General features: G+C 44.5%; 1 protein-coding gene across 1 annotated transcript; it reads left to right on the forward strand.

Annotated features, from left to right (window-relative positions):
* The first annotated feature begins 18676 nt into the window (after nucleotides 1–18676).
* On the forward strand, nucleotides 18677–24639 carry MRGPRE (MAS related GPR family member E). Its single transcript, XM_036764219.1, has 3 exons — nucleotides 18677–18764; nucleotides 19356–19443; nucleotides 21752–24639. Exons 2-3 carry the CDS (start codon nucleotides 19360–19362, stop codon nucleotides 22757–22759), a joined length of 1092 nt encoding a protein of 363 aa, XP_036620114.1. The 5' UTR covers nucleotides 18677–18764; nucleotides 19356–19359; the 3' UTR covers nucleotides 22760–24639.
* The last annotated feature ends 400 nt before the right edge of the window (nucleotides 24640–25039 follow it).

The following is a 25039-nucleotide window of genomic DNA, read 5'->3' on the forward strand; positions in this document are numbered from 1 at the left end:
TTTTTTCCCTAATTTTTCCTCAATCTTCCTTATTTGATTTTTTAATTCCTCTTTTAAGTTCTTCCAAGAGCTCTTTTGGGGCTTGTGACAATTTGATGTTACTCTTTGGGGTAGAGATGGCTTTTTTATCTCACTATCTTCTCTCTATATGAACCCCAGATCTTCTTTTACACCAAAGTAGCTATCTATGATTGGGTTCTTTTGCCTTTGCTTACTCATTTTTATTTTTATTTTGTTTTATTTCATTTTTAGCAGGTTGCTATTAATCAAGTTTTAATTCTGAGTTGTTACCATTCTTAGAGGCAGCTAGGTGGTGCAGTGAATACAGCACTGGCCCTGGAGTCAAGAGGGCCTGAGTTCAAATGTGGCCTCAGACACTTGATATTTACTAGCTGTGTGACCTGGGACAAGTCACTTAACCCCAATTGCCTTGCCTCCCCCATCCAAAAAAAAAAAAGATGAACTCTCCCATAAAATGGAGGCAAATAGCAGAATGGATTAAAAACCACAATCCTATAATATGTTGTTTACAAAAAACATATTTGAAAAAGGGTGATACACACAGGGTAAAGGTAAAAGGCTGGAGTACAATACATTATGCTTCAGCTCAAGTAAAAAAAGCAGAGGTAGCAATCCTAACCTCAGACAAAGCAAAAGCAAAGATAGATCTAATTAAAAGAGGTAAGGAAGGAAATTATATCCTGCTAAAAGGCACCATAGACAATGAAGCAATATCATTACTCAACATCTATGCACCAAGTGGTACAGCATCCAAATTCATAGAGAAGTTAAGGGAGTTACAGGAAGAAATAGACAGCAAAACTATATTAGTGGGGGATCTCAACCTCCCCTGCTCTGAACTTGATAAATCTAACCTCAAAATAAACAAGAAAGAAGTTAAAGAGGTGAATAGAATTTTAGAAAAGATAGATATGATAGATTTCTGGAGAAAACTGAATGGGGACAAAAAGGAATATACCTTTTTCTCAGTGGTACATGGCACGTAATCAAAAATTGACCATGTACTGGGGCAGGGCTGTCCAAAGGGCTGCCTATGGGCCATATGTGGCCCACAGCACAATTTTATGTGGCCTGCCCATGTTTACTAAGGGCATGGAAATTGACATAAATGCTTCAACTAAAGCATTTGTGTCGAATCTGTGTTTGTAGTGGACAAAGAGGGGCCACATGGAGGCGCACCTAACCCATAACTCTGGACAAAGGGCAATTATGCGACCCTATCCTCAGTTCAGTAGCAATGAGGAGATGAGATACTGCTTTTCTAACATCATCTTGTGAGGGGCTGTTCTGGGGCACTTGGAGCTGTGTTGTTGTTTATCCTTTGTTTTAGAAGAGGACCAATGACATCACAGGGTGATGCCCTGAACTGTGCATGAATTGGACTTAAATGAGGCAGATTTATAGCAAGTTGTGAGCCTCACTTTTCATCCAGAGTCATCTAAGTTGAGCAGCAAGACTACAGTCAGGGTGACTGAGAAGACCTGGCATGCAGCAGATGTCCTGGGCCTCTTCAGTGTCTGCCCAATCTCTCAAACGTTCCATAGCACCTGCTTCAGACACCTTCAGGGCCATTGTAACAAATTGTTCTCATCCACCCATTCCACTCAGGGAACTCTTCACATGCTTGGGGTAGACGCCCTCTAGCTCACCAATGGGTTTGAGGACCATAGGTAACACTGAACCTAGCTTACCCCATCTGCCAAGACTATTTACCAAAGATGTGGCCATTGTGCATGCTACAGCTTCTTAGAGCCACAAGTGAGAGTTGGCTGAATCAGGTAGACACTAAAGGTGGATGATTAGCCCTGAAAAGGGTTTAGGAAGCCCTCATGCTAGAGGGGCTAGTCATACTGAACACCCTATACAACCTAAAAAAGTAAGTACTGAAAATCAAAGGAGAGAGTAATAAAATTGAAATCAAGAAAACTATTGAACCAATAAATAAAACTGAGTCGTTACCATTCTTAAAATAAATAACCAAAAGTAGAGTATGAATTTACAAGTAAAGAGATTCATGTGAGTTCTTTCTCTAATACAAATATAATCTTAACAACCAAGGAAGAGAAGGCAGGAGATAAAAGTTTTTAACAAAGGATACACTCTCTGAAAAGACTAAGTAAACCCTATGGGGTGGGGGGGTGGGGGGGCAGGGAATGAACTTAAATGGAATTGATTTCTCAATATTGCTGATGAAAGGATCAGAAATGAGTAGACCAGTTGAAGTAAAAATACAGGCATCAAAAATGATTCACATAATTGAAAGTGTGTTTGTGGGGATGAGTTGTTTCCATGTTAATAGCAGATAAGAAACAAATGTTTAATCAGAATTTTAAGATTCACAGAAAAAGGTTAAAAATCAGAGGGCAGATGTGATCTGCTTAAATGGGCTTGGAAAACAAAAAATTAGAGGAACATAGGTATTATACAAGGAGAATAAAAGGAAGAAGGAGAGATAAACCACTACTACATAATAGAGATGCAAGAAAGGTGAAGGAAACAGGATCCAATCAATCAATAATCATTTATTAAGCACATACTAAGTGCCAGGCTCTGTGCTAAGCACTGGAGATACAAAAAAAAGACAGTCTATGACCTCAAAGAGCTTACAGTTTAATGGGAAAGACAACATGAAAACAAATATATACAAAGTGAGCTATAGACAGGATAAGAAAAAATTTAGAAGAAAAAGCACTAGGATTAAGATGGGTGAGGAAAAGCTTCCTATATCGGAGGTGTGATTTTAGTTGGTACTTAAAGGAAAGCAGGAAGGTCAGTGGTCAGAGGAGAGAAGGGACAGCATTCCAGATATGGGGGCAGCCAGAGAAAAAACCTGGAGCTCAGAGATCTAATGTCTTCTTCAAGGAACATACAGGAGTCCAGCATCACTAGATTGAAGAGTCTATGTTAGGGAGTAAGATCTTCCACAAGACCTCCCAACTGACTCTATCAAAGTCCTCAGTGAAGTCAATGAACATCATGTACAAACCCCTGTTCTACTCCTGGCATTCCTCCTGAAGTTTTCAGGCAGGAAACATACTGCCCATTCCTCAGCCCTTTCTGAAGTCACACTGGCTCTTAGGCAGATGACCATCTTCTAGGTGAAGAATCAGCTGGGTAAGGAGGACTGGGGCAAGAATTTTGCCCACAATGACTAAAAGAGAAATCCCCCCATGATTGTCACAGGACAGCCTGTTTCCTTTTCCTTTATAGAGATGGACAATGGAGGCATCTGAGAGAAATGATTAACCAATAAATAACCAATAATTCAGAGAGATCCAGAGTTTTCCCCCTCTTTCTAAAGTCCTCATTTCAAGTCTCAGCCTCTGAAAGACAGGGCTGATGATATCAGATATGATGATCTACTGTCTACATTCTCCTATGTACTATCTACTGTCTACATTCTCCTCAATCTAGGTATTGCTACCCCACCCAACCCTACAAGGAATTTAATCTAAGGTGAAACTCTGGTCCATGCTGTTGTACCCAGGCTTGGGTGAGGGATATAGATACTTTGTCTAGATTTCCCCAAGGTTGGGGTGATTTGGAAGTAAATGACATGATCAGAGTCTTGTCTCCTATCCCCTCATTAGAATAGGTCCACCTCTCATTATAATATTCAGTCTCTCTCATTAGTTGTTAACCAGAGTTGAATAGCCTCAGGAATACCCACTCTTCCAAGGACATATAAACTGTGATCCCATTGCCATGAGTCATCTTTGGTGCAAGAGAGACATCCAAATGACCATCCTTTTTATTGATAATATGTTAGAATTATTAATAAAATTTTTAATTACCCAGAAACTATGTCTCTTGAACTTTTTAACTGTCATGCATCCTTGATCTCCTGGGGGATAACTTCCTCTTGTCGCATAATCCGGGAGATTTCAGTCAACTTTTATATGAGCAGTGGACCCCCGCCTTGTAGATCTCTACTGAGATAAAAAGTGCCAGGTGCTTTGACCTTTGAGAAGAGCTTGATGGCATTCAATACTTCTTTTTTAGCTAGAGGTTCAGCTACAGAGGGATTGACTACAACCTGAGGCACACAGTCAATGGCTTCAGTATTGATTGTGGATGGTCTGTCAAGAACATTGAACACATGTTCAGTCCATCTCTCCAGGATCATGTCCTTCTCACTGATCTATCAGCTCTATCAGCACTGAGTAGCTGAGATGTGCAATCCTTACAAAAAGCTTCTCAGATACCCATGAGGCTGCTAAATTCCAGCACTGCTAGATGACCTAATGCCCTGGGCCGCTTGTGTGTAAGGCTCTGGCTACAGCTTGAAGTGTATCTGTCCCTGTGGCTCCATCACTCACCTGTAGCAGGTAAGATAGTAAAATACTAAAATAGTAACATAGTGTATGATGGGTAATGTCTTGATTTGTATGTGAATTGGATTTAAGTAAGGCAGAGTTGTGCAAAGCCATCAGCCTCACTTTCTCTCCCCGAGTCACCAAGTCTATTAGCAAGACAAGTCAAGATGACTGGCACTGGCCAAGGATGCTGTGGAAGGCCTTGGCACCTTCAATGCCTGACCAAGTTCCAAGCACTCCATAGCACCTGCTTCAGCCACCTTCATGGCCATTGGAACAAATTGTTCTCATCTATACATTCCTCAGGAGGAAAGTGTTCACATGGGCCTGTCAGTTACCTCAACCTGGTTTAGCCCATCTGCCAAGATGTTTTTTACTGAGGTATGGCTGCTGCACATGTTACCCCTTCTTAGAGCCACAAGTGAGAGCTGGGTGACAGGTGAACCCACAGATGAATGAGCATCCCTGAAAAGGGCTCAGCAAGCCCTCACACCAGAGATGCTATTCCTCCCTGAACATGCCCATCTACCCCTTCTGGATGGTACAGTCAAGACAAAGTCACAATGAGTCATTTTCCTGACAGTTCAGGAATGGTGGGGGGAGGGAGGGAGAGGGAGATCTGCTGACACTGAGGTGGCTAGAAGCACACAGCAACATAGCATTAGCAAGGAGTATTCCAGTGTGGAAGGACAGTAATAGGGCAGCAAATGGACCCAACTGACAGAGACCCCTGACTCTACAGCTGCAGAGCCCTGTCACTGATACCAAAGCCTCTGCACCTTTCAGTTCCATAATGACCATCTAAGAAAGGGTAGTGAGGCCCAGCTGTTCCAAAGGTTCAAGTTGCCTTATTCACGTGTTTCTCCTCCATGTACCCCTTTGGTATTTCATACATTCATATCATATTTCCTATTCATAACTATTATCCTCCTTGAAGCTGGTGCCTATTCCATCTCCAACCCCTGCCGATTGTGTGTCTCTGTGGGAGATCACACCCCAGGTTTGGAGGGTGTGTTACAGCCACTGTTCTCATGATGCCATTTGAGGAAATGTCTTTTAAAGAACTAATTGAGTCTATCAGCTGATTGGGAAGCGTATCACTAGAGGTTTATGAGTTACAGTGTCAGAAAGAGTCATCACTGTTCTAGGGTTGCCTTAGCACCCCAGGGAACAGTCAGAACCCAGGAGGGAGCCTTTGGACATGTGATGAATGGAGAAAGCTAGGACAAGGAATTCAAAGAGGGAATAAGTTGAAATGTAAAGGGAGTAATTAGAAAAATGTTGCTTAAGGCTCCAATAGACCATGAGGCCAATTCATTTGCTGGTAGAAGCCTAATATTCAGGCAGTTTATCCCCCAGAGCACAAAGCCTGGAGTCAGGAAGACCTGGGTTCACTTACTATCTCTATGACCCTGGGCAAGTCACTTAACTTCTGTTTGCTTCAGTTTCCTCAATTCTAATGGCACATACCTCACAGAATTAGGAGGCTCAAATGAGACAATATTTGTTTAAAAAAACCTCTTGGCACAGTGTCTTGCACATAATAGGTGCTATGTAAATGTTTTTCCTTTCCTTCCTCTTTTCCCAGTGCAGGGAGGACACCTTGGCCTTGCCTAGTATTATAGGGACAGAGATAGAAATAACAGTGAGTCATGTCTTTCATTTTCCCGACAATTCAGGTCATCAGGGAGCAGAAACATGGTCAAAGGTAAATAAAGTCCCAACGCTTCCCTGTTCAGTCTTGAGCATCTCCAGGAGAACGTTCCAGGGCACTCCAAGTTTCTGTACTGAATCACTGCAGAGATGGTCCACCCAAGCAGTCTGTTACCAAAAACTCTAGATACAATCCTGTGGTCTTTCCTAACTGGAAAAAAATGGGAAACTGAAGGTCCACATTTTCCTCCTTGTTGCTGTTTGGAATGCCAGGTTGCCAATACACATACATGGCACACTAATGTTAACCTGCTTTGACGTATGTCTACCCTTCTGAGGAAAGCCTTCGCTCAGTATGGGCTTGTAGGTCACCTTCAGTGAAACAACAGGAATCTGATCAGTACTAGAAGATGTAGACGTGGCCCTCTCTAGGACCTGTTAAGACCTCGATTTCACTGGCAAAGAGGTAGAGACAAGGGGTCAGGGTAAGCCACTGACTGAGAATCTGACTGAGAAACAGGGAACTTGAACAACAGTTCCATCGTGTCACCTGCTGTCAATGGATGCTCATCACATGGTTAATAAACTTTTTAATTTAATTAATTAATTTAATTAATGTCTCACAAGATCCTTGTAAGGAAGGTGCTCTGGATGTTAGGAAGCCAATTTTACAAATGAGGCAATAATAGGTTCAGAGAGAGGCAGTGATTTGCCCACATTGGACTAGTTAATGTCAGTTGCAGGATTTGAATCTGGATCCCTCTTCCCAGGCCAGCACTCCATTAACTGGTGTTCAGAAAAGATCTGTCAAGAGCTTTATAGTAACTTCCATCTGTGGAAGCAGGGCCACACTAGGACTCAAATACCTCAAGGGAAGGAAATAGAAATGAGTTGAAGAAAACTAACCCATCAAGACCTGGATCAGAATCAGTTTACACAGAAGAGGTCCATATCTCACTTTTTGAGAGTTTGTGAGGTCAATCCCCAGTATATCTGAAAGACAGAAATATGCCAAAAGTTTGGGGAAAACATCACTGCCGAATTACTCCCTGGAAAGGTGATTAAGAAAATATGGCTGGCTATGGCCTCGTAGGCTAACTTTCTTCTCTAGACATGATCTTTCTGAGAATTCTGTCCAGACATATGAGACCCTTGATAAAAACAGAAGAGAATGGGACTGGAAGGCTCTTGCAGAAAACATCCTGCATCAGACCACACTTTTCTGATTGCGTGTTGAACTGGAAGACCCCAAAGGCCTTGCTTGTTTTCTCCTCATCACAGAATGTCAGGCAGAATGGCATCACAGAGGATTTTGTTCAAACCTCCCTGATGAGAAATCCCTTTGGTGACACCTCCAACAAGAAGTCACCCAGCTCTAATTGCTAGGAGCCTTTCTTCCTTGCCTCAAACCTAAGTCTGCCTCTCTATATACCTCTTAGTTTGTGTTTTTTGAATATTTTCCTTGGTTTCTGTTCTAGTATGTGGGGCCAAGTAAAATGAGTGTAATCTCTCTTCCAAATGACAGCTTTTCAAACACATGAAGCCACCTATTGTCATCACCCTTCCCAAGCTAAACATCTCCAATTCATTTAATCATTCTTTAGCCTGCAAGAACACAAGGCATTTCCCCATCCTGGGGAAGGTTGTGCTCCTCTGGACACACTCCAGTTTATCAATTTCCTTCTAGAAGCAGGTAGCCCAAAACTCAACACGGTATTTTGGGAGAGATCTGCCAAGGGACGCATTATGGTAGGATCCCCTCCTAACTAATAGACCAATGCCTGTGTAATGTAGCCTAAGATTGCATCAACTTTTTTGATGCCATCTCACACTATTGACTCATATCCAACTTGTAGTCCCTTAAAACCACAAGATATTTTTTCGGATGAATTGATGTCAAGTCATGTCCTCCTCCCTATATCTTGAACTGGGGAACTCAGCTTCTTGGAAATGTAGCAAATAAAAATTAATAAGGGTAAATAAAGGTACAGGGCTCCAAGCAAAATCAAGTTTATTAACAATGCTGCATAGAACTATTAACAAAGTGACTCAGACTAGCAACCTCAATAGGCCAGTGACCCCAATGAGGTGGGAACCCTCTCTACTGACACACAACAAAGAAGGGTCTTGGTTGGCATGGAATATTATGATTAGCTATACTAAGAAATATGGGCTGGCATTCAGATGAGACTAATCACACCCCTCTCTGGCAATTAAGGAATGTCGATTGTTTTATGGGGCCCATCTGCATCTTGTAATCTTTGCTAGAGGGTCAAAACTACCAGTTTTGCTGTCTCCTTGGAAGAAACTAAAAACTCCCCTAATTGTACAAGGACAGGCAACATATCTTTTGGGGATGGTACCGAGTTAACTTATGTGGCTTAAAGATAAACAGGTGCCCTGGAAGTATCCCAGTGACTTCCAGTATGAGAGATAACAACTTTTCATTTAATTATAACTTTAAGCTAACTAAGAGGGAAATCTGAATTCCTGAACTCAACTCAAGGACATAGAAAGGGGACTTAAGTAAACACAGAATCAATTACAATATGAAATCAATACAATATAGAATCGCTTACAAAGTAGAATCTATATGAATTTCTCAGACTCAAGTGTAAGTCTTTGCAATTTACTCTGATTTTGAAAGTTATTCCCAGTGTGTGGGTCAGAGACCACTACTCACATTAAAAAATACAGAGACATGGAGCAGCTATGTGGCACAGTGAGTAGAGCACTGGCCCTGAAGTCAGGAGGACTGGAGTTCAAATCCGGCCTCAGACACTTGACACACTTACTAGCTGTGTGACCTTGGGCAAGTCAGTTAACCCCAATTGCCCTGCCTTCCCCCCTCCAAAAAAAAAAGATTATATATATATATAGACCATTCTTGAGAAAAAGCAAAAAAGGAGGTTATTAATTTCTCATGAGAAAGGACACACCCCAGCAAATGTGTGTGTGTGTATGTGTGTGTGTGTGTGTTGCATACAACTCAAAGCAAGTTATACAGACCCCTAACACATAGTTCCCCCACCCCTACTGGCTCCTCTTCCCATTGACTGGCTTTGGAGCTCACATTCTAAATGCAGAGTTTTCTCCCCAGCAATGGAGAACAAAGAACAAAAAGGCAGGCATGAGACCAGGGACTGGTATTCAGCAAAAAGGGAGTAAAGGCTAGATAAACAGGACTTTTCAGGTATCTGTCCCCAATGTAATTTCTTATCTCTACTTTCTCAGAGAGCAGTTTCTGAAGATATAGGAGGGGTGGTGCAGGGTGGGAGTGGATGGTAGGAGAGGTAAGGTCTTATCCCATACTGAAGGGGCTTCACTATTTCAGCATTCCACTCAATCCCTTCTCTTCTCTTCAACCTTCTGAAGACCCCCCCGCACCATTATTGATAAACTTCCTTTACTCCCCTATTCTCTTTCTTATCTGAATTCTTCCCCTTAACCATCACCCCTTTAAGTAACTATGGGAAGGATTGATCAACGCATTGACAAATCAAAGGGGCAGTCCCCTTTATAAATACCGATACAGAGATCCAAAAGAAAACAATAATGCAATTGTCCATTTAAGATTCAAAAAGTCTTTTCCTATACAGCTGAGTGGCAGGGAACATCTTCAATCAATGAAGTCTTCTGGTCCTTGGTATTTGTTCCAGCCATCTCCCACACAGCATCTCAGCATATTCTTCTTGTCTTCCTATAGGAACCAGCTTTCTGCCCATTCTCCTACAAAAGTGACCTTAGCACAATTTTAAACTACCATTTCTAATCCTCATACAAACTCAAAATTAGAACCATGGCCAATTGTCATGTTTAAGAAATTCACATCAGAACCCAGTGTCTTACACTTTACATTAATCCATTATTAATTTCCTTACCAGGAGGATGAGATTTCACTTAGGGAGTTAATAATAGACTCCAGCACATACATATATACATATATATATATATATATATATATATATATATATATATATATTAAATAACCAATTTTAACACAGTACATATAAAATCTTAAACTTTTAGTCATACCATGTTTCTTTTGATGGCACTTACAAAATAAACAACAAGCCATTCTTCTTTTTTAGCATTATTAATAGTAACAAAACTTTAGACAAGTATGATATTAATCAAATAACAAAATAACATTCTCTCAAGCCCTTGACCTAATTGTCTCCATACCATTACCAAGAATTAAAGGACCCTAACTCATACAGAAACACTAGTCCCAGTCCTATAGTAACCTAAGAAGTTCCATAATCAATTATTTGAGTAAGTTTGTTACTGCACTTACAAAACCTTCAATGATAGAAATTTGCCACCAAGAGATTAGAAACTTATCAGTTATCAGTCCCATTAGGTCTTTGAATAGCAAATTCCAATAATCAGTTTAAGATATGACTATAGTCTCACATTGCTTAAGGAACATCTCCAAAGCTAGCCCTAACTAGCTTGCATGCATTTCCACCCTTGTTCATAAGGCCTTACTAAGTTGGTGCAAAAGTTCTTAAGTAACACAAATTCCAGAGTATTATCAAGAAATTAAATTCTTAGTTATCACAGAATCCCTAAATATCACAAAGTTCCTTAGTCAAAAGGTATTGTAATAGAATCTCGCATTGGTAACAGTAAGAGACTGATTGCAGAAAAAATATGACTGCTCTTAGAATCCTTTAAAACAAAGGGGACATCTTAAGGTGAGTCTTAAGTAGTTTGTATAAATTTCTGTACATGTTCTAGTTCTAGATAAAAATATTATTAGATTTCCCAGTAAGATAACACAAAAGAGCTCATATCTTATACTGACTACACGCTTTGATCATAGAAACCTACTATAAAATGAAAAAGAGCAGGGATATGTGACATACCAAATATGACAGGATAAAACATCCTTAGCTTTGTTTACATTCAGATAGTCACAGTTCTCCAATCATGTATTATCTGTTTCTCCTCATAGCCAGACTCAGGAATAGTCAGGTGGGAAACATTCCTTTCCAAAGGAAAACAATGGGGAAACTGATCCAGGAGGATCCCATCCTACATTGAGGCTAAGATTGTCCCCTCAGCTTTTCCAAATGCAGACCTCCACATGTTAACAGTACAGGATCACATTCCTTCTGAGTAGCTTATCTTGTGGCATTTCTCTCAGATACTGATTTAATGCAGATAACTATACCTAAATTCAAACTCAAAACAAATTAGTCATGGTCCCAAGTCCCTTTCACCTAAATGTCAAGTCTCACTAGTCACAGCTTAGAGCCAGATACAGTTGCTTTTACTTTCATGGAGCTGCAATAAGCAATAAAGATTTACTAGGACTCATATATATAAGAGATTCCATTAAACATCTTTCCCTTCTTAAATTTAAACTTGTCCTGGTGTAAAAGCCAATTGTTAGAATCCTTTCTATCTATTGTACATAAACTTGTGACTTCTCAGCAAGCTAAGTTCATTGTTCAGGACCTACATAAATCAAACAAGTTCTTTTCCTGAGACTGATGACTTAGCCCATACAGATAGTTTCCAGGGGCCTTGGCAATTTCACAAAATAAGGTGAATTAACATGGACCCCAGCAAGGGGTTAATACTGATGCCCTTTGCCTGCTGACTCCCATGCATACATGAAGACTGTTCTGAATGGGCAGAACCAATTTGATAAGGCTTTACACAATCCCCTTCTTTCCCCATACAGTAATCAATTAACCATTTTTGGTTTTAGCATTAAAACAATAATTAACAAAATAACCAAACTGCTCTTAACTGTAATAAGAACAATAAATTTCAATGACATCAAATACATTTCTAGATCATTAAAAAATAATAATTATCATTTATAAAAGGATGGGCTGTCTTATCCTAAGTATAGACACTGGCTGGCAGGCTTCTCTACCTATGGCCTCTTCCTCTACTTCCTACTTTCTTCTGCCACAATGGCACTAAGCTGCCACTGCCTGTACATATTCTGGCCAGCCCCATGTGACACTGAGTCTAATACTTTGGGGAGGAAAACCACTGGCTTACATCACCCCCCCATTCCTTTTTTTTTATTTTCATCCTTTTGCCAGGTGGGGGAAAATAAATCTCTCTCTAATCTGATCTGGGGTGAGAGGGGTTAATAGAAAAAACTTGGGCCTGTTTGCTATCCTTTGCTGTTTCTCTGAGTACACTTATTCAAGGTTGATCCAAAGATGCAACAAACCTAGGAATGAAACTTAAATAAAAAAAATTCACAGTAGGTTTGGACATAATTGTCATCAATATCAAATTGCTGCAACAGATTAGTTTACAAATAGAAATTTAGTAGGCCTTCTAAAAGTCATGCAAAGGATTTTACAAAACATTTCTTCATAAAAATATTTCCCTTTCTCAGAATCAGCTTAGAATTTATCCTGATATTATTATTAATTCCTAAGTACTAAACAATTCTTAAATTTGATCACCAAACATTTTCCACATAATTGAATAGAAAAAAGAAAACTAAACATACTTTTGTAAATACTTGATTTAACAATAACCCCAATAGCTTAGTTAACAATCTCACAAATTTCCTAAATGATAGCAAAACAATTTTAACTGAAAATCCCTTTAAATAGAGACAAAATTTGGTAATTTATGATTTCTTAAATTACAATACTTCAAAATATTAGAATACATGGTCAAATAGAATGACTTAAGTTTCCTAACTCATTCACCATTTTTACAGTACAATTCCTAACCTAACAACATTTAGATTATAAGAGAAATTGCTTTTCTGACAGCACATATGATACAGTTGTTTACCAAATTATGAAATAAAGGAAAATTTTAGAAATACAATAATACCATAAACAATTATCATCTATTTAAACTTTAAAACCAAAACCAATTAATTACCAATCTGGGTTGGATGTATTTCCAGATTCATCTCATCACCACTGACATAAATTTCACATCTAAGAAAATCCACATAAAGATAATGAATATGAAGCAATTATATTTAACTTAAATAGTGTACATTCAGATAGCATTTGTTTTATGCCAAGCATTGTGCCAAGCACCTTTACTATCATGTGATCTTTGTAATATCCCTGGGAATGAATGCCACCACCATCCCCTTACTGAACAGTAAACTAAAGTAAACAGAACTGTCTTGGGGCTATATAGTTAATAAATTTCTCAATGCCAAATAACAATATGTACTTTTAAAATTATACAAAATCATAAAATTAAACACATTGAGGTTTTTCATTGTTGTCCCATGGGGTCACAAAGAGTCTGACATAACTGAGTGACAAGGACAACAACGAAAAACCTCAATGTACTTAATTTTATGATTTTGAATTTGTGGTCACTATTTGTTTCAACTTCCTAGCCTAAGCAACTAGGCAAATGAGTTCTTAGGCTTGTCATCCACCCCAGGCCAATGACTCTGTATTTATGTGCAGCATCAGGACCACGCAGCATGATGACAACAGTCCCACACAAACACACGTATCTAGGTGAATGAGTTCTTAGGCTTGTCATCCATCCCCTGGTCAATGACTCTGTATTTATGTGCAGCATCAGGACCACGCAGCATGATGACAACAGTCCTACACACACACACACGTATCTAGGTGAATGAGTTCTTAGGCTTGTCATCCATCCCCTGGCCAATGACTCTGTATTTATGTGCAGCATGATGACAACAGTCACACACACACACACACACACACACACACACATACCTACCAAAGGGGGATAGGACAAAAAAGCAATGTGATAAAGATGCCAAAGTTTTCAGTTTAAAATTTTACGTAAAGGTTTAAAATGTTAATGGAATAGTAAATTTCACTTTGAGAAAATCAACAAGATGAGACTGTTTTCTTTAAGAGCCAAGGAGTACGTATGATCAGCTTCCAAATGTTTCTATTACGAACAATGACCAAAAGGCAAGTACACACAATGTCCTTGCATGATAGGGTTTTCTAATTTTTGATGGTTCCTGAAGCTAATTAAGGACAAGACTGAAAAAGTCAAAGTACTGAATATCCTTCATGTTTAATTGAATATAGGCAAATGAATTTTCTATTAAAGAAATTCTCTTCTGTTTTTCCTGGGTTTAAGGATTTTACATATAAATTTGAGTTTGTAATTATAAATAAACTTTTAAATTGTAGTTTTTTTCCTATTTTGAAGTCTCTATCTTATAATATTAAGAGAAAGAAAAGTTCATTTTCTAAGTCAGGACCTCACGGATCCTTTTTAAGTTTCTTCAGCCTGTAGATAGAATTATTCCTATCAGGTTCAGGAAAAGATGGGAAGAGCAGGTGAGTGGTATATTAAGACTGCAGTTCTTTGAAGTTTCAGGTGAACCATGGGTTCCTAATTCAATGTTCTTAGAGTTCTTTTTTTTATACAGATAGCACCATAAGATTTGTACTGGTTTTAACTAGTTAATGAAAAAAACACATAAGAGGTTGTGTCAGGCCTTACTAAATTGTGTTAAGTCTTATCTCTAGCAGACTTTAACAGCATTGCCTAGGGAACCTCTACACAACTTGGAACCTGGAAAGTGGATCTACTAGGAGGAAATACCTTTCCAGAATTGCCCTGGGAATGAGGCCTATTCCAGAATCTCCAAGGAAAAATCTTTCAAAGGACCAGACAACTGTGTAGGACAGCTAAGACCCAAAATGACATATGCTGACTAAATGGACCAGATGGATCTAGGGAGACCTCATATGACCCAACACTGATGATCATTCTTGTATTACTCTTGCTTTAAAGTTTCCTGGTGCTTATGGTTGCCTACAGAGGTGTATGCCCAAATTCTAATACGGACCTGTGCAGTTATAAGTGTGCAATCAAAGAGGTATAGCAGACCTCTCTATGATCAAAAAAGCAAAAATTGGGATGGGAACTTTTTTTATTTTTTGTTCCCTTCCATTATTTATTTATTTGTTTTGATTATATTTACTTATTTTATTTATTAATTTATTCCAGATTCAAAGTCATTCCTCCTGCAACTCTTGGCTAACTGAAAGCCTGTCTTCTGTTGTATTAACCTCACCTAACCAAAACCTGCTTCACCTTCCTCAGATTGAAGCCAAGGGAAAGTCAAGGTGATGTAAGTAGTTTGAAGGAGAATCCCAAATGTCCCAACTTCTTAATTATCTTGGTGGAATGTAAATCTCTTCCCTCTAAATGTAGTAAAGCTATAACCTGCCTTAGTTAACCTGCAGAGTCTGTTTAACTAAGTTTGTTTCCTTAGGGGATATATGAGATTATGCATCTGCTTAACTAAATTTCTTCAACTTCTGTGACATCAGAGGAAGAGTGGGACTGTGAATCTGCTTTTTTTACTTTTATGGCCTCAGAGGATGATGAGATTGCAATATACAGAAGAATTAGTTCTCTGTCTGCCTGATTACGATTTGGTCTGTAAGCGGCCTCATTAGAATCCTAATCAGGGTTCAGGTTTATTTCTTTCTGTCTCCTGACCTGTGTATAAGCATGACACACTTAGGCGTTTACCTCTATAATTTATACATTGGCAGTAGTTACCTACTACATAAAACCAAAATATAGATATTGCCCCCCTAACACTTCAAAGGCCTCATTTCCTTTCAAACTCCATTCCACTGATGACTCCTACTGGAAGCCTATCCTGATGTCTTCCCCAGCAACTATTACCTCTCCTTTCCACTCACACCAAAAGAATAAAAATTACCTTGTGCGTATTCATTTGATGTATTCTCTACACACTTATCGAGGTACCTGCTGGGTCCCCCTTTAAAATGTAAACTCCTGAAGGGCAGAGACTCTGCTTTTTCTTTGTATCACTGGTGCATAGCGCACAGCCTGGCAGGACATACATTCTTAATGACAGTTTGTTGTTTGACTGATTTATGGATTCATCCCTGTTCAATTTCTTCTAATTAGTGTGAGCTCAAACCCAAGTCCCAAGAGCAAAGAAGCTTTTGCCGGTGATGTCTTCATGCCAAAGAGTGACCCACTGCTTCCTGTCCTTCCAAATTCCAACCCCAGCTTGGGCGATGTTTTAAAGCTCCTTAGCAGCTTTCCTGCTGAGGAGCAAAAAGTGAATCAAAGGAGGGCCCTTTTAATTAGGGGGAAAAAAAGAAAAAATCAGACTGGGAGGGGAAGACCTTCAGGGTTGCTGGTCAAAAGAGAAACAATTACTACTGGCATTTGTTTTAAGCCAGGAGGGCCCAAACCTAGCCGTATAGACCTTAAGTGGATCTTGGGCAGGGACCTACTGTGGTCCAATCTATGAGCTTCAGAATGAACTGGGTTTAAGGTTTGGTCTTTGATAAAAGAGGAGGGAGGGGGAGGGAGGGGGGGAGAGGGAGAGGGAGAGGGAGAGGGAGAGGGAGAGGGAGAGGGAGAGGGAGAGGGAGAGGGAGAGGGAGAGGGAGAGGGAGAGGGAGAGGGAGAGGGAGAGGGAGAGGGAGAGGGAGAGGACCAGCTGAGTCAGGCAGCTCCGACTACTCACAAGTTGCAGACTCACTTCTTAAAGAGGCCTATTCACTGAATGAGAGTTACCTCACTCAAAGTGAGAACCTGAAAAGGTCTTAGCCTAAAAGGGCCAGGGGCTCCCAATGCACCCTGGGCCATCTCCAGTAATCCTAATGATCCTAATGATCTGGGTCGCTGGACCCAGATGGAGAAGAAAGTGGGGCTGGGACCTTGCTCAGCCCTCCCTCACTCAAATCCAAGGCAACTTCCAGTCATGTCCTCATTTCCCTGATGTCATGGTCCTCTTCGAAAATGAAAGACAAACACAACGACCGAGGAGCAGCACAACAGGGAAGGGCTGCTCGTGCAATCTAAGGACCTGGGTTTGAAGACTCCTCGGTCAGCTGGACCGACCTTAGGCAAGTGGCCTTCTTCAGGCTCCTTTTTGCTGGGAGTAGGCGGCCTCCAAAATGCCTTGCAGCCCGGATTCTACGAGCCTGTCCGTAGCCTTGCTAGGTTTCAGATCACAGAATCAGAGCTGAAAGGGACTTTTGGAAGAGAAACTCTTTCTCCAGTGGTCATCCATCATTTGCCAGAAGAGCTTCACTGAGAAGGGAGCCCCGCCTCTCATTCCCGCTCCATGGGCCGGGCAGCTTAGTCCACACTGGGAAGATCTCAAAAGCAGGAAGCTTTTACAAGTATCAAGCCCCATTCGGCCTTTCATAACATCCCCCACTGCTCCCAGCAAGTCCCTCTGGCGTCCAAAGGAACAACTCTAATTGTCTTCCATCAAATGACTGAAGACCACTATCAAGCCTCCCGCCATGGAGAAAGCAATGTTCCCAGAGGTTAGGTGACAGATAGCAGGTGTCAGAGGCAGGGAGTGCTGGCGATGTGCTGTCAGAGCCTCTGGGATCAGCTCAGGCCTTCACTGAGCAGGTACTCAAGAAACATTAGGTGTACTGGGAGGAGGAGCGGAGAGCAGGCGGAGGAGGGAGCGGAGCAGACGGAGGAGGGCAACAGGCGGGGGAAGAGGGAGCGGGAGGAGCAGGTGTAGGGGGGAGCAGGCGGAGGTGGGGGGAGAGCAGGCGAAGGAGAGGGCGGAGGTGGGGGGAGAGCAAGCGGAGTGGGGGAGAGCAAGCGGGGGGGGAGAGCAGGCGGAGGAGGGAGCGGAGCAGGCGGAGGAGGGGAGCAGGAGGGGCAGGGAGCAGGCGGAGGCGGGGAACAGACGGAGGAAGGGGGAGCTGGAGGAGCAGGTGTAGGGGGGAGCAGGCGGAGGTGGGGGGAGAGCAAGCGGAGGGGGTGAGAGCAGGCGAAGGAGGGGGCGGATGGGGGGGAGAGGAAGCGGAGGGGGCAGAGCAGGCGAAGGAGGGGGCGGATGGGGGGGGGAGCAGACCAGACAGAGCGATGGATAGCTCTCAGCTTGCCCCACTCACCGCAGCTCTAGCCGCCTCACAAAATCAAAGGCAAATTAGAGAAGGAAAGTCATCATCCCAAAAGCAGGAGTCACAGCCGTGGAGGGGCAAGGCAGGACCTCTCAGGACCAAAGGGAGCTCCCAGACTTTGGACTGGAGCTGCTTGTTCCCTAACATGAAAACAGAAGAAGAGTGGCAGTCCCGTGCTATCCCTTGGCTTCCAACAAGATTTCACCGGAGACCCCCGAATTGCACCGCCCTGGTTAAAAAGGGGGTATTTGTGCCTTGTTGGGGGGCAGGAAATCCTTGGGATTTGGGGGGATGAGACCTCTGAGAGGTGACCGCTGAGAGCCTGAGGCCAGGAGGAACCTGGGTTCGACTTTGGGGACACTTGGCAGCTATGTGACCCAGGGCAAACTACTTCACATGCTGGTGCCTCAGTTTCCTCGTCTGGGAATGTTGGGGCCTGCCTGGTTCCCCCATCCGCACTATAGGAGTGTCATGAGGAGCAAGAGAGACCTGGAGCCCGGAAAGTGGAGCGACATCGACGAGTTGTTTGTTCCAAAGGCAGGCAGCAGGTTTGCCCAGACTTCCTCCCCCCACTCCCCCAGCCAAGCCTTACTTCCATTTCTAGGCCCCTCGGGAGCAAGCTGGAAGAAACAGGATGGTTCTGGAAAGGCGACGGCGGTGCGGGCCCCTGTAATGGAGCTGGGAGGCGGAGGCGGAGGCAGCTCAGGGCTGGAGCCTCTGACAAGTGGACCGACACCACGTGACATTCCCCAGCAGCCTGGGGATGCCGGAGCCAGAAAACCGCTGTCTGGGAGCCGCCCTGCCATCGCTCGCTGGGCCGGGAAGGAGGCGCCTGCAGCTGGAACTCCCAGTGAGAGCCGGCAGTTCAAAGCCCCCTGCACCCAGGAAGGTAAGAATGAAAGCAAGAGTCCGTAGCCAGAGCCCTTCTTGGGGTGGGGGTTATTTGGGGGTCACCCCAGAGCTTTCTATTTCCCATTCTTTCTCCTCTCTGCTGGGGAAAGTGTTTCAGAGGAAGGGGGTGGACGTTAGGGCACCAGAGAAAAGCGCTGGTGGAAGGAGGGTGTGTAGGGGTCACCTCCATTCCCTGCCTCCAGGACCCCACCTATCCACATCCACCCTAACCTGAGCAGCCTTTAGAGGTTTCCCTACTTGGCCTGGCAATGTTTACCTCCCCGCCGAGCATCTGTTGTTCCTGAATTGGACTTCGGTCTATCCCACATCCCTCATACTGCAACATGAGCTCACTTCCTTGGGTTCTGGGCTCTGGGGATGTGAAGATCAGCTGCTCCCCATGTGCCCAGTAAAAGGTGGTTGGGCAGGCATCACCTCACTGCCCTCCTCATTGCCCTGAAGGGCGGGTAATAAAACGCCCCCCACTCCCTTTAGACCACTAAGGAAGGTGGAAGAAATCACTGTTCCCAGGCATAACTTTGTGGAAGCTGGGGTCCCTGGTTTCTCCCTCCTTTATTTCCTACTACAGGTGGATGGAGCCCAAGCCAGAGCTGGGTGCTGCCCGAAGCCACTGGGCTGACAGAAGAGGCTCCCTAGGATCCTCGACTGCCCAAGGGGTAGGCAAGCTCTCCTCACTTTTCCTCTGTGCATGTGGCACCCAGCTTCACCACACACAAGTAGGAAACCTATTTGGTTTTCCCCTCACTTCAACCATCCCCCAGCCTCCAGGTTCCCTGACCTTTTGTTGCTCCAAAGCATTGGGTCCTTCCTGGGGCTCAGGCTACTGAGCTGATGGTGCAGCCACAGGACTTCAGGTCTGGAGGGGGTAGAGTGGTTGAGGTGGAGGACTGGCATGGGAGCCAATGAGCCCTGCCCTGGGGTCAATGTTGGGGGTAGGCATCCCAGCTTCTTTCTTTATCTATCTGTTCTTTCTCTTCCTTCCCTTCACTCTCCTTTTCCCTATCCTTTCTTGATTCCTCATCTCTCCCTTACTGTCTCCCCCATTCACTTTCCCTTAATTGTTAGTGCATAGGCCCCTCCCATGCAATTCCACCCCCCCACCCGCCGCCATGGGTGGGAGGGAGGCCCGGACCAGGTAGAGAAGCCATAAGGGGCTTAGAGGTTTGGACAGAGGGAGAAGGGAGCCAGAATCTTTCGGAGAGATCGAGCACCATTAGGGTTGGGGGAATAGAGTTATAGGTCCTCAGTGTAGAATGTGCCTTAGATATTATCTACTCTAACCACATTTATTTTACAAAGGGCCAGCCTGCGGCCCTGGGAGGAGAAGGGTCTTGCCAACATTCATATTGGCTATAAAAAGTAGAGCCAGGATTTGAATCCAGGTCCTCTGAAATAACTGAAAATGAGAGGTATCCTCTGAAGGACTCCAAAAGACCAGGAGAGAGGGAAGGAAAGAGAGAGGGATGGAGGGATGGAGGGAGGGAAGGAAAGAGGGAAGGTGAGAGCTCCTCCCTAGCTACAGTTCACCAAACCCAGAGCATAGTTATTAACTGCCTCCCATGGCCTGGGCACTGAGAGGGAAAGATGCTGGTTCTCATGATCCTGCTGCGTAGGTTCATGGTACTTATATCAATGCTCTGCATTCGCTTGGGTTCTAAGGAAGAGACACAGTCCACTTTACAGGCTTGTAGGCAAGGTTTCTGAGGTCCCTTCCATTTCAGACCTTCTGGGATTTGGTGATGCCAGATCTAGGCTTCTCTACTCGGCCACAGCTGGGGTCAGCTGGAGTAGGACTTCCTCAAGGGACATTATTAAGTCCCTGACAAGGCCCTGGGACATGGAGTGGACAGACAGCTTAGAGAGCAAAGGGAGAATAGCCCTGAGGACCTGGGTGGAAGTCCCTTGAGCAAGGTCCAGAGTAACTGGGAAGGTGGGGTAGCAAGGGGGCTTAGAAAGAAGTTCCTGAAAGATGAAGCTTAAGCTTTCTTTGACACCAGGCTGGGCAAGGGGGAGCATGAAAACTCCTCATAGGTTTACTCATTTCATAAATATTTTCCCCTCCCCACAAGGCCCTAACTACACAAAGGTACATCCAGGGTTCAATCTTCAGCCTTGCTGAGGTTCAGAAGTCAGAGAAGGCAGGTGTGGCTATGGTTAGGGTAAAAGAGAAGGAAACTTTGGGGTGTTCAGGCATGCCACCCCTTCCTTCAGTCCCTAGGTAACTGCCAAGTTAGAGAAGCCCAGTGGTCTTAGACCATAGCCAGAGGATGAGCCAACCCTGGAGGTGAAAAGCAAAAGCCTCCTTCCTCCCTCTACCCCCAAAAGAGCCTGTCCTGCCTACCAATAGAAAACTCCTCAGGAAATTGAGGAGAGAAAAGGCTGGGGTGGGCAAATATCTCTTTCAGAGGGTGGCCCTTTCCTAACCCCCTAAACAACACCAAACAATGATGGCACAGCTTTCCTCTAAGAGCCAGCATCCAAATGGCTCTCAAGTGAAAGTTTCATTTCCCTGACGATTCCCAGTTTTAATTGTGATCTGCATCCTAAGAAGCCAGAATGCATGCCACTTTGAGAAATGATGCCCCGAAGTCCCAGCCCAGTTCCAAGCTGAGAGAAGCTTCTCTGGACTGCTCATTGAAAGCACTTTCAGCTTTTCCATGCATTAACTGCCGAGGAGAGCTGAGTCTCTCCAGCCTTCTGCAATTAGACATAGTGCCTGGTGACCAGCTTTTGTCCCTTGCTGCCTTGGAAAGTGAAGGAGGTGGTCATTCCAAGCAATTACATCATAGAAGGGATGCACAGTCCTTCCATGGGGAAAGGGCTCCTTGATTCCCATGTGGCTCACAACTCTGACCTCTGTCTTATCTCCCTCGGACATCACTGAGAGTCTGAGACTGGGGCAGAGGAGGGATGTGAAAGGAGTCCAGCCCCACCCCACACAGAGTGTTGTCCTTGTGTTCACAGGGACGTTGGGTGGCAGCAGAGTCTCAAAGAGGATTCCTGAGCATGGATGCAGGTGCTGAAGAACAGGCTTCCGTGTTCTCAGCCTGGGATCGTGGCAATGGTAACTGGACTGAGGCCATCAAGGATGAGGGGCTAGTCTTCAGCATTATCATCCTTGCCCTGACAGAGGTTGTGGGGCTGGTGGGGCTGGCCGGCAATGGCATCGTCCTGTGGCTCCTAAGCAGCCGAATCCATCGGAACAACTTCTCCATCTACCTCCTCGACTTGGCCAGCGCTGACTTCCTCTTCCTTTGCTGCCACTTGGTGATCGTCATTCCCGAAACTCTCCAGCACCACTTCAGCTTCCCCCATTACGTCTATGACAGCCTCCTGGCCCTGAGGTTCTTCTTCTACACGGTGGGTCTGAGCCTCTTGGCGGCCATCAGCACCGAACAGTGTGCCGCCACGCTCTGGCCCACATGCTACAGCCACCGGCGGCCCCCACACACATCAGCCATCGTGTGTGCCCTGCTCTGGGCCCTCTGCCTCCTGCTGCACTTTCTGTCTTACGGTACCTGCGGAGAGCTGTCCGGGGGCAACTCGGGGACAGTGTGCCGCCAGATTGGCTTGGCCCGAGTGGGCTTGCTCTTCCTCCTCTTGACCACAATGTGTGTGTCCAGTCTGATCCTGCTCGTCAGGGTGGAGTGTGGTTCCCAGCGCCACTGGCCCCAGAAGTTCTACCTGATTATTCTGTTCACTGTCCTCACATTCCTCTTCTGTGGCCTTCCCTTCGGCATCTACAGGCTCTCCCTAAATTGGCTGGTCACCCCTGCCTACTACTACTGCCTCAGTATTCTGATGGCCTGTGTGAATGGCTCAGCCAAGCCACTCATCTACTTCTGTGCAGGCAGCCTCAGGCAACGAAGATTCCGGGAGCCCCTCAAGGCTGTTCTCCTGAGGGCGCTGGGGGATGAGGAAGAGCTGGGGGAGGGAGGAGAGATGCTAGATACAGGGCCCGTGGAGATCTAGGCCTCAGCCCACGGGGGCACCCCACAGGAAGCCTGCTCCATTTCCCTCAGCCCAGATCCAGCTGCAGCACTCCCCTGCCCCTGCCAATGAGACAGATTGCTATCCTAACTTGTTTCCCAAAATCTTTTCTTCCGGGGTGGGAATATCCACCAGACTCGGGTCCCAGGATTTCTTGGAGTAGCCAGAGCCTGGACTGGTTTACTGCACATAGAGGCTTTAATTCAGTATAACCCTCCTGCCCCTTGGCTAGGTAAAGGGAAGGTGAGACTTCCCCATCGCCTGTCATGGGAATCCAAATGCATTTCTTATTAAGACTGGGTGCCTGAAACCACAGTGTTGAAATGTAGAGGTTGCTGAAAGCATTTGAACTCCTTTGTCAGGGAAAAACAACTGAGCTGAGTACCTGGTTAGCAGGAATCACTAGCCTCAGACACCTTCCCCTCTCTAGCCCAGCCGTGCTCCAAGTGAGCTTCTGGCACCTACCTCTCTGGACTCCAAGGTTCCCTCCCCTTCATCCCCGCCATGAGGTGCTGGCCAGGGTCCTGATATTCAGAAGGCCAGTGTCTCTCCCCACAATCCTTCCTGTCCCCCAGGGCTGAGAAGCTGTGCTTTTCCTGTCCTGTGTAGACAAGCTCACCACAGACTTGTGCTCCTTGTATCCCCCAGCCACCCAAGTCAAGCTACAATTGCCCGGGAGTGAGTAGATGGGATTTTTACATTACAGGTTCATATGCCTGACTTCTTACTGAGGACCAGAAAACTGATCACAGAACGTAGAGGGCTCATTAAGAAATCTTGCCGACAAAGGAGGAGCGAGAGCAATCTCATCTAGATGGTGATGGTTGGCAGGGTGGATAAATCATCTGGCAGGTCCTGGAGCCACTGTGATATCCAATCTAAGGCACAAAGATTCAAAGGTGAAGAAAGAAAGAATTGAGAGCACACCCAGCCTCCGAGGACCCTTTCCAGCCCATCCCTAAAGAGATGCCCCCTCTCCCACCCCACTGCCATGGCTGGCGGCCTGTGCTTCAAGATTCGGGGTGAGGTCACTGCCTTTCCAGGTGGCACTTCCTGTGGCTCTTCTGGCTGGAATTTCAGGCCAAACCTGATGCTCTTTAACTTGGGGTCAGAGATTTAGAGGTGGAGGGGACTTGTGAGGCCACCCAGCCTTAAAGGGAACCGAGGCTCCAGAAGCCTGCCAATAGTCAACAAGCAATGATTAAGGTCTTACTTTGTACCAGGCACTCAGGTGATTTCCCCATGGTCTCACCACTCATTGAGTAGTGTCAGAAGCACTTACCTTGCTTTTCTGACTCTCTACCACACTGCAATGAGCTGGAGATGATCCTTCCAAAGACTGGCCCTGGACTTGAGTTGCCCAGGCTCAGCTAAGTTCTTATCACTTCCAGTGCATGAATGGAATGCCTGGGTTCTCCATCCCCTCCACACCAAGGCAGTTCACTGACTTGAGAGGGAGGCAACAAGAACCACTTTTTCTATCTCTGTTGCTACAGACAGATTCCAGGAATTGACTGATAAGGTCCTGTGATCCTACACAGGGCATGGGAATTTCCAGAAAATAGCATCAGGGAGAGATGGGACCACAGTAGGGGCAGCCTGCCAAAAATGAGGCCCAAGAGTCTCGGGCCAAAGAAATTAAAAGATGTTTTAGGACTTTCATGGTTCCTTTATCCAAATCACCAATAAAAACTTTCAAATGGCACAGGGTCAAACAGATGCCTGAGACACTCCACAGAGACCTCCATCCAAGTGTTAATGACGGCTTCTTGAGTCTGGCCGTCCAACCAGTCCTGAATGCACCTAATCACATAATGCTTTGCTTACAACCCTTCTTCATTTCCATAAGAAGAGCATGAGAGACTGTGAGGGGCTTTGCTCAAACCTAGGTTATCCAAGTCTGTAGCGTTGCCATGAGCTACCTGTCTAGTTATCCTATTAAAAAAAAAAAAACAGGGTTATTTTGGCATGGCTGAAGCTTTATTAATCCACACTGGCTGCTTACAATTTCCACTCCTTCCCTAGTTGTTCACTGGCCCTCTCCTTAATTATCCACTCTAGAATATTGCCAGAACTAGCATTCATATGTAAGGCCTCTGGTAAGCAAGGTCCACCCTCACCCCCCTTTTGAAATCTACCATTTGTCCTTTCCTAGTCTTGAAGTATCTGTGTTGGTGGCTGTCATGCCCCCTCTGTCTCTTCTCCAGATTCAACCTGGCTAATTTCTTTACTCAGGCCACATAGGACACATCTCCAGGACCC

This window comes from Trichosurus vulpecula, chromosome 6 (assembly GCF_011100635.1).
Source record: "Trichosurus vulpecula isolate mTriVul1 chromosome 6, mTriVul1.pri, whole genome shotgun sequence".
Lineage (NCBI taxonomy): Eukaryota > Metazoa > Chordata > Mammalia > Diprotodontia > Phalangeridae > Trichosurus > Trichosurus vulpecula.

Excerpts from the sequence above, each read along its gene's own strand:
- MRGPRE (XM_036764219.1), top strand. The coding sequence starts at position 19,360 with ATGGAGCCCAAGCCAGAGCTGGGTGCTGCCCGAAGCCACTGGGCTGAC. Across the intron at positions 19,444-21,751 it reads GATCCTCGACTGCCCAAGGG|GGACGTTGGGTGGCAGCAGA; the intron begins GTAGGCAAGCTC and ends TTGTGTTCACAG.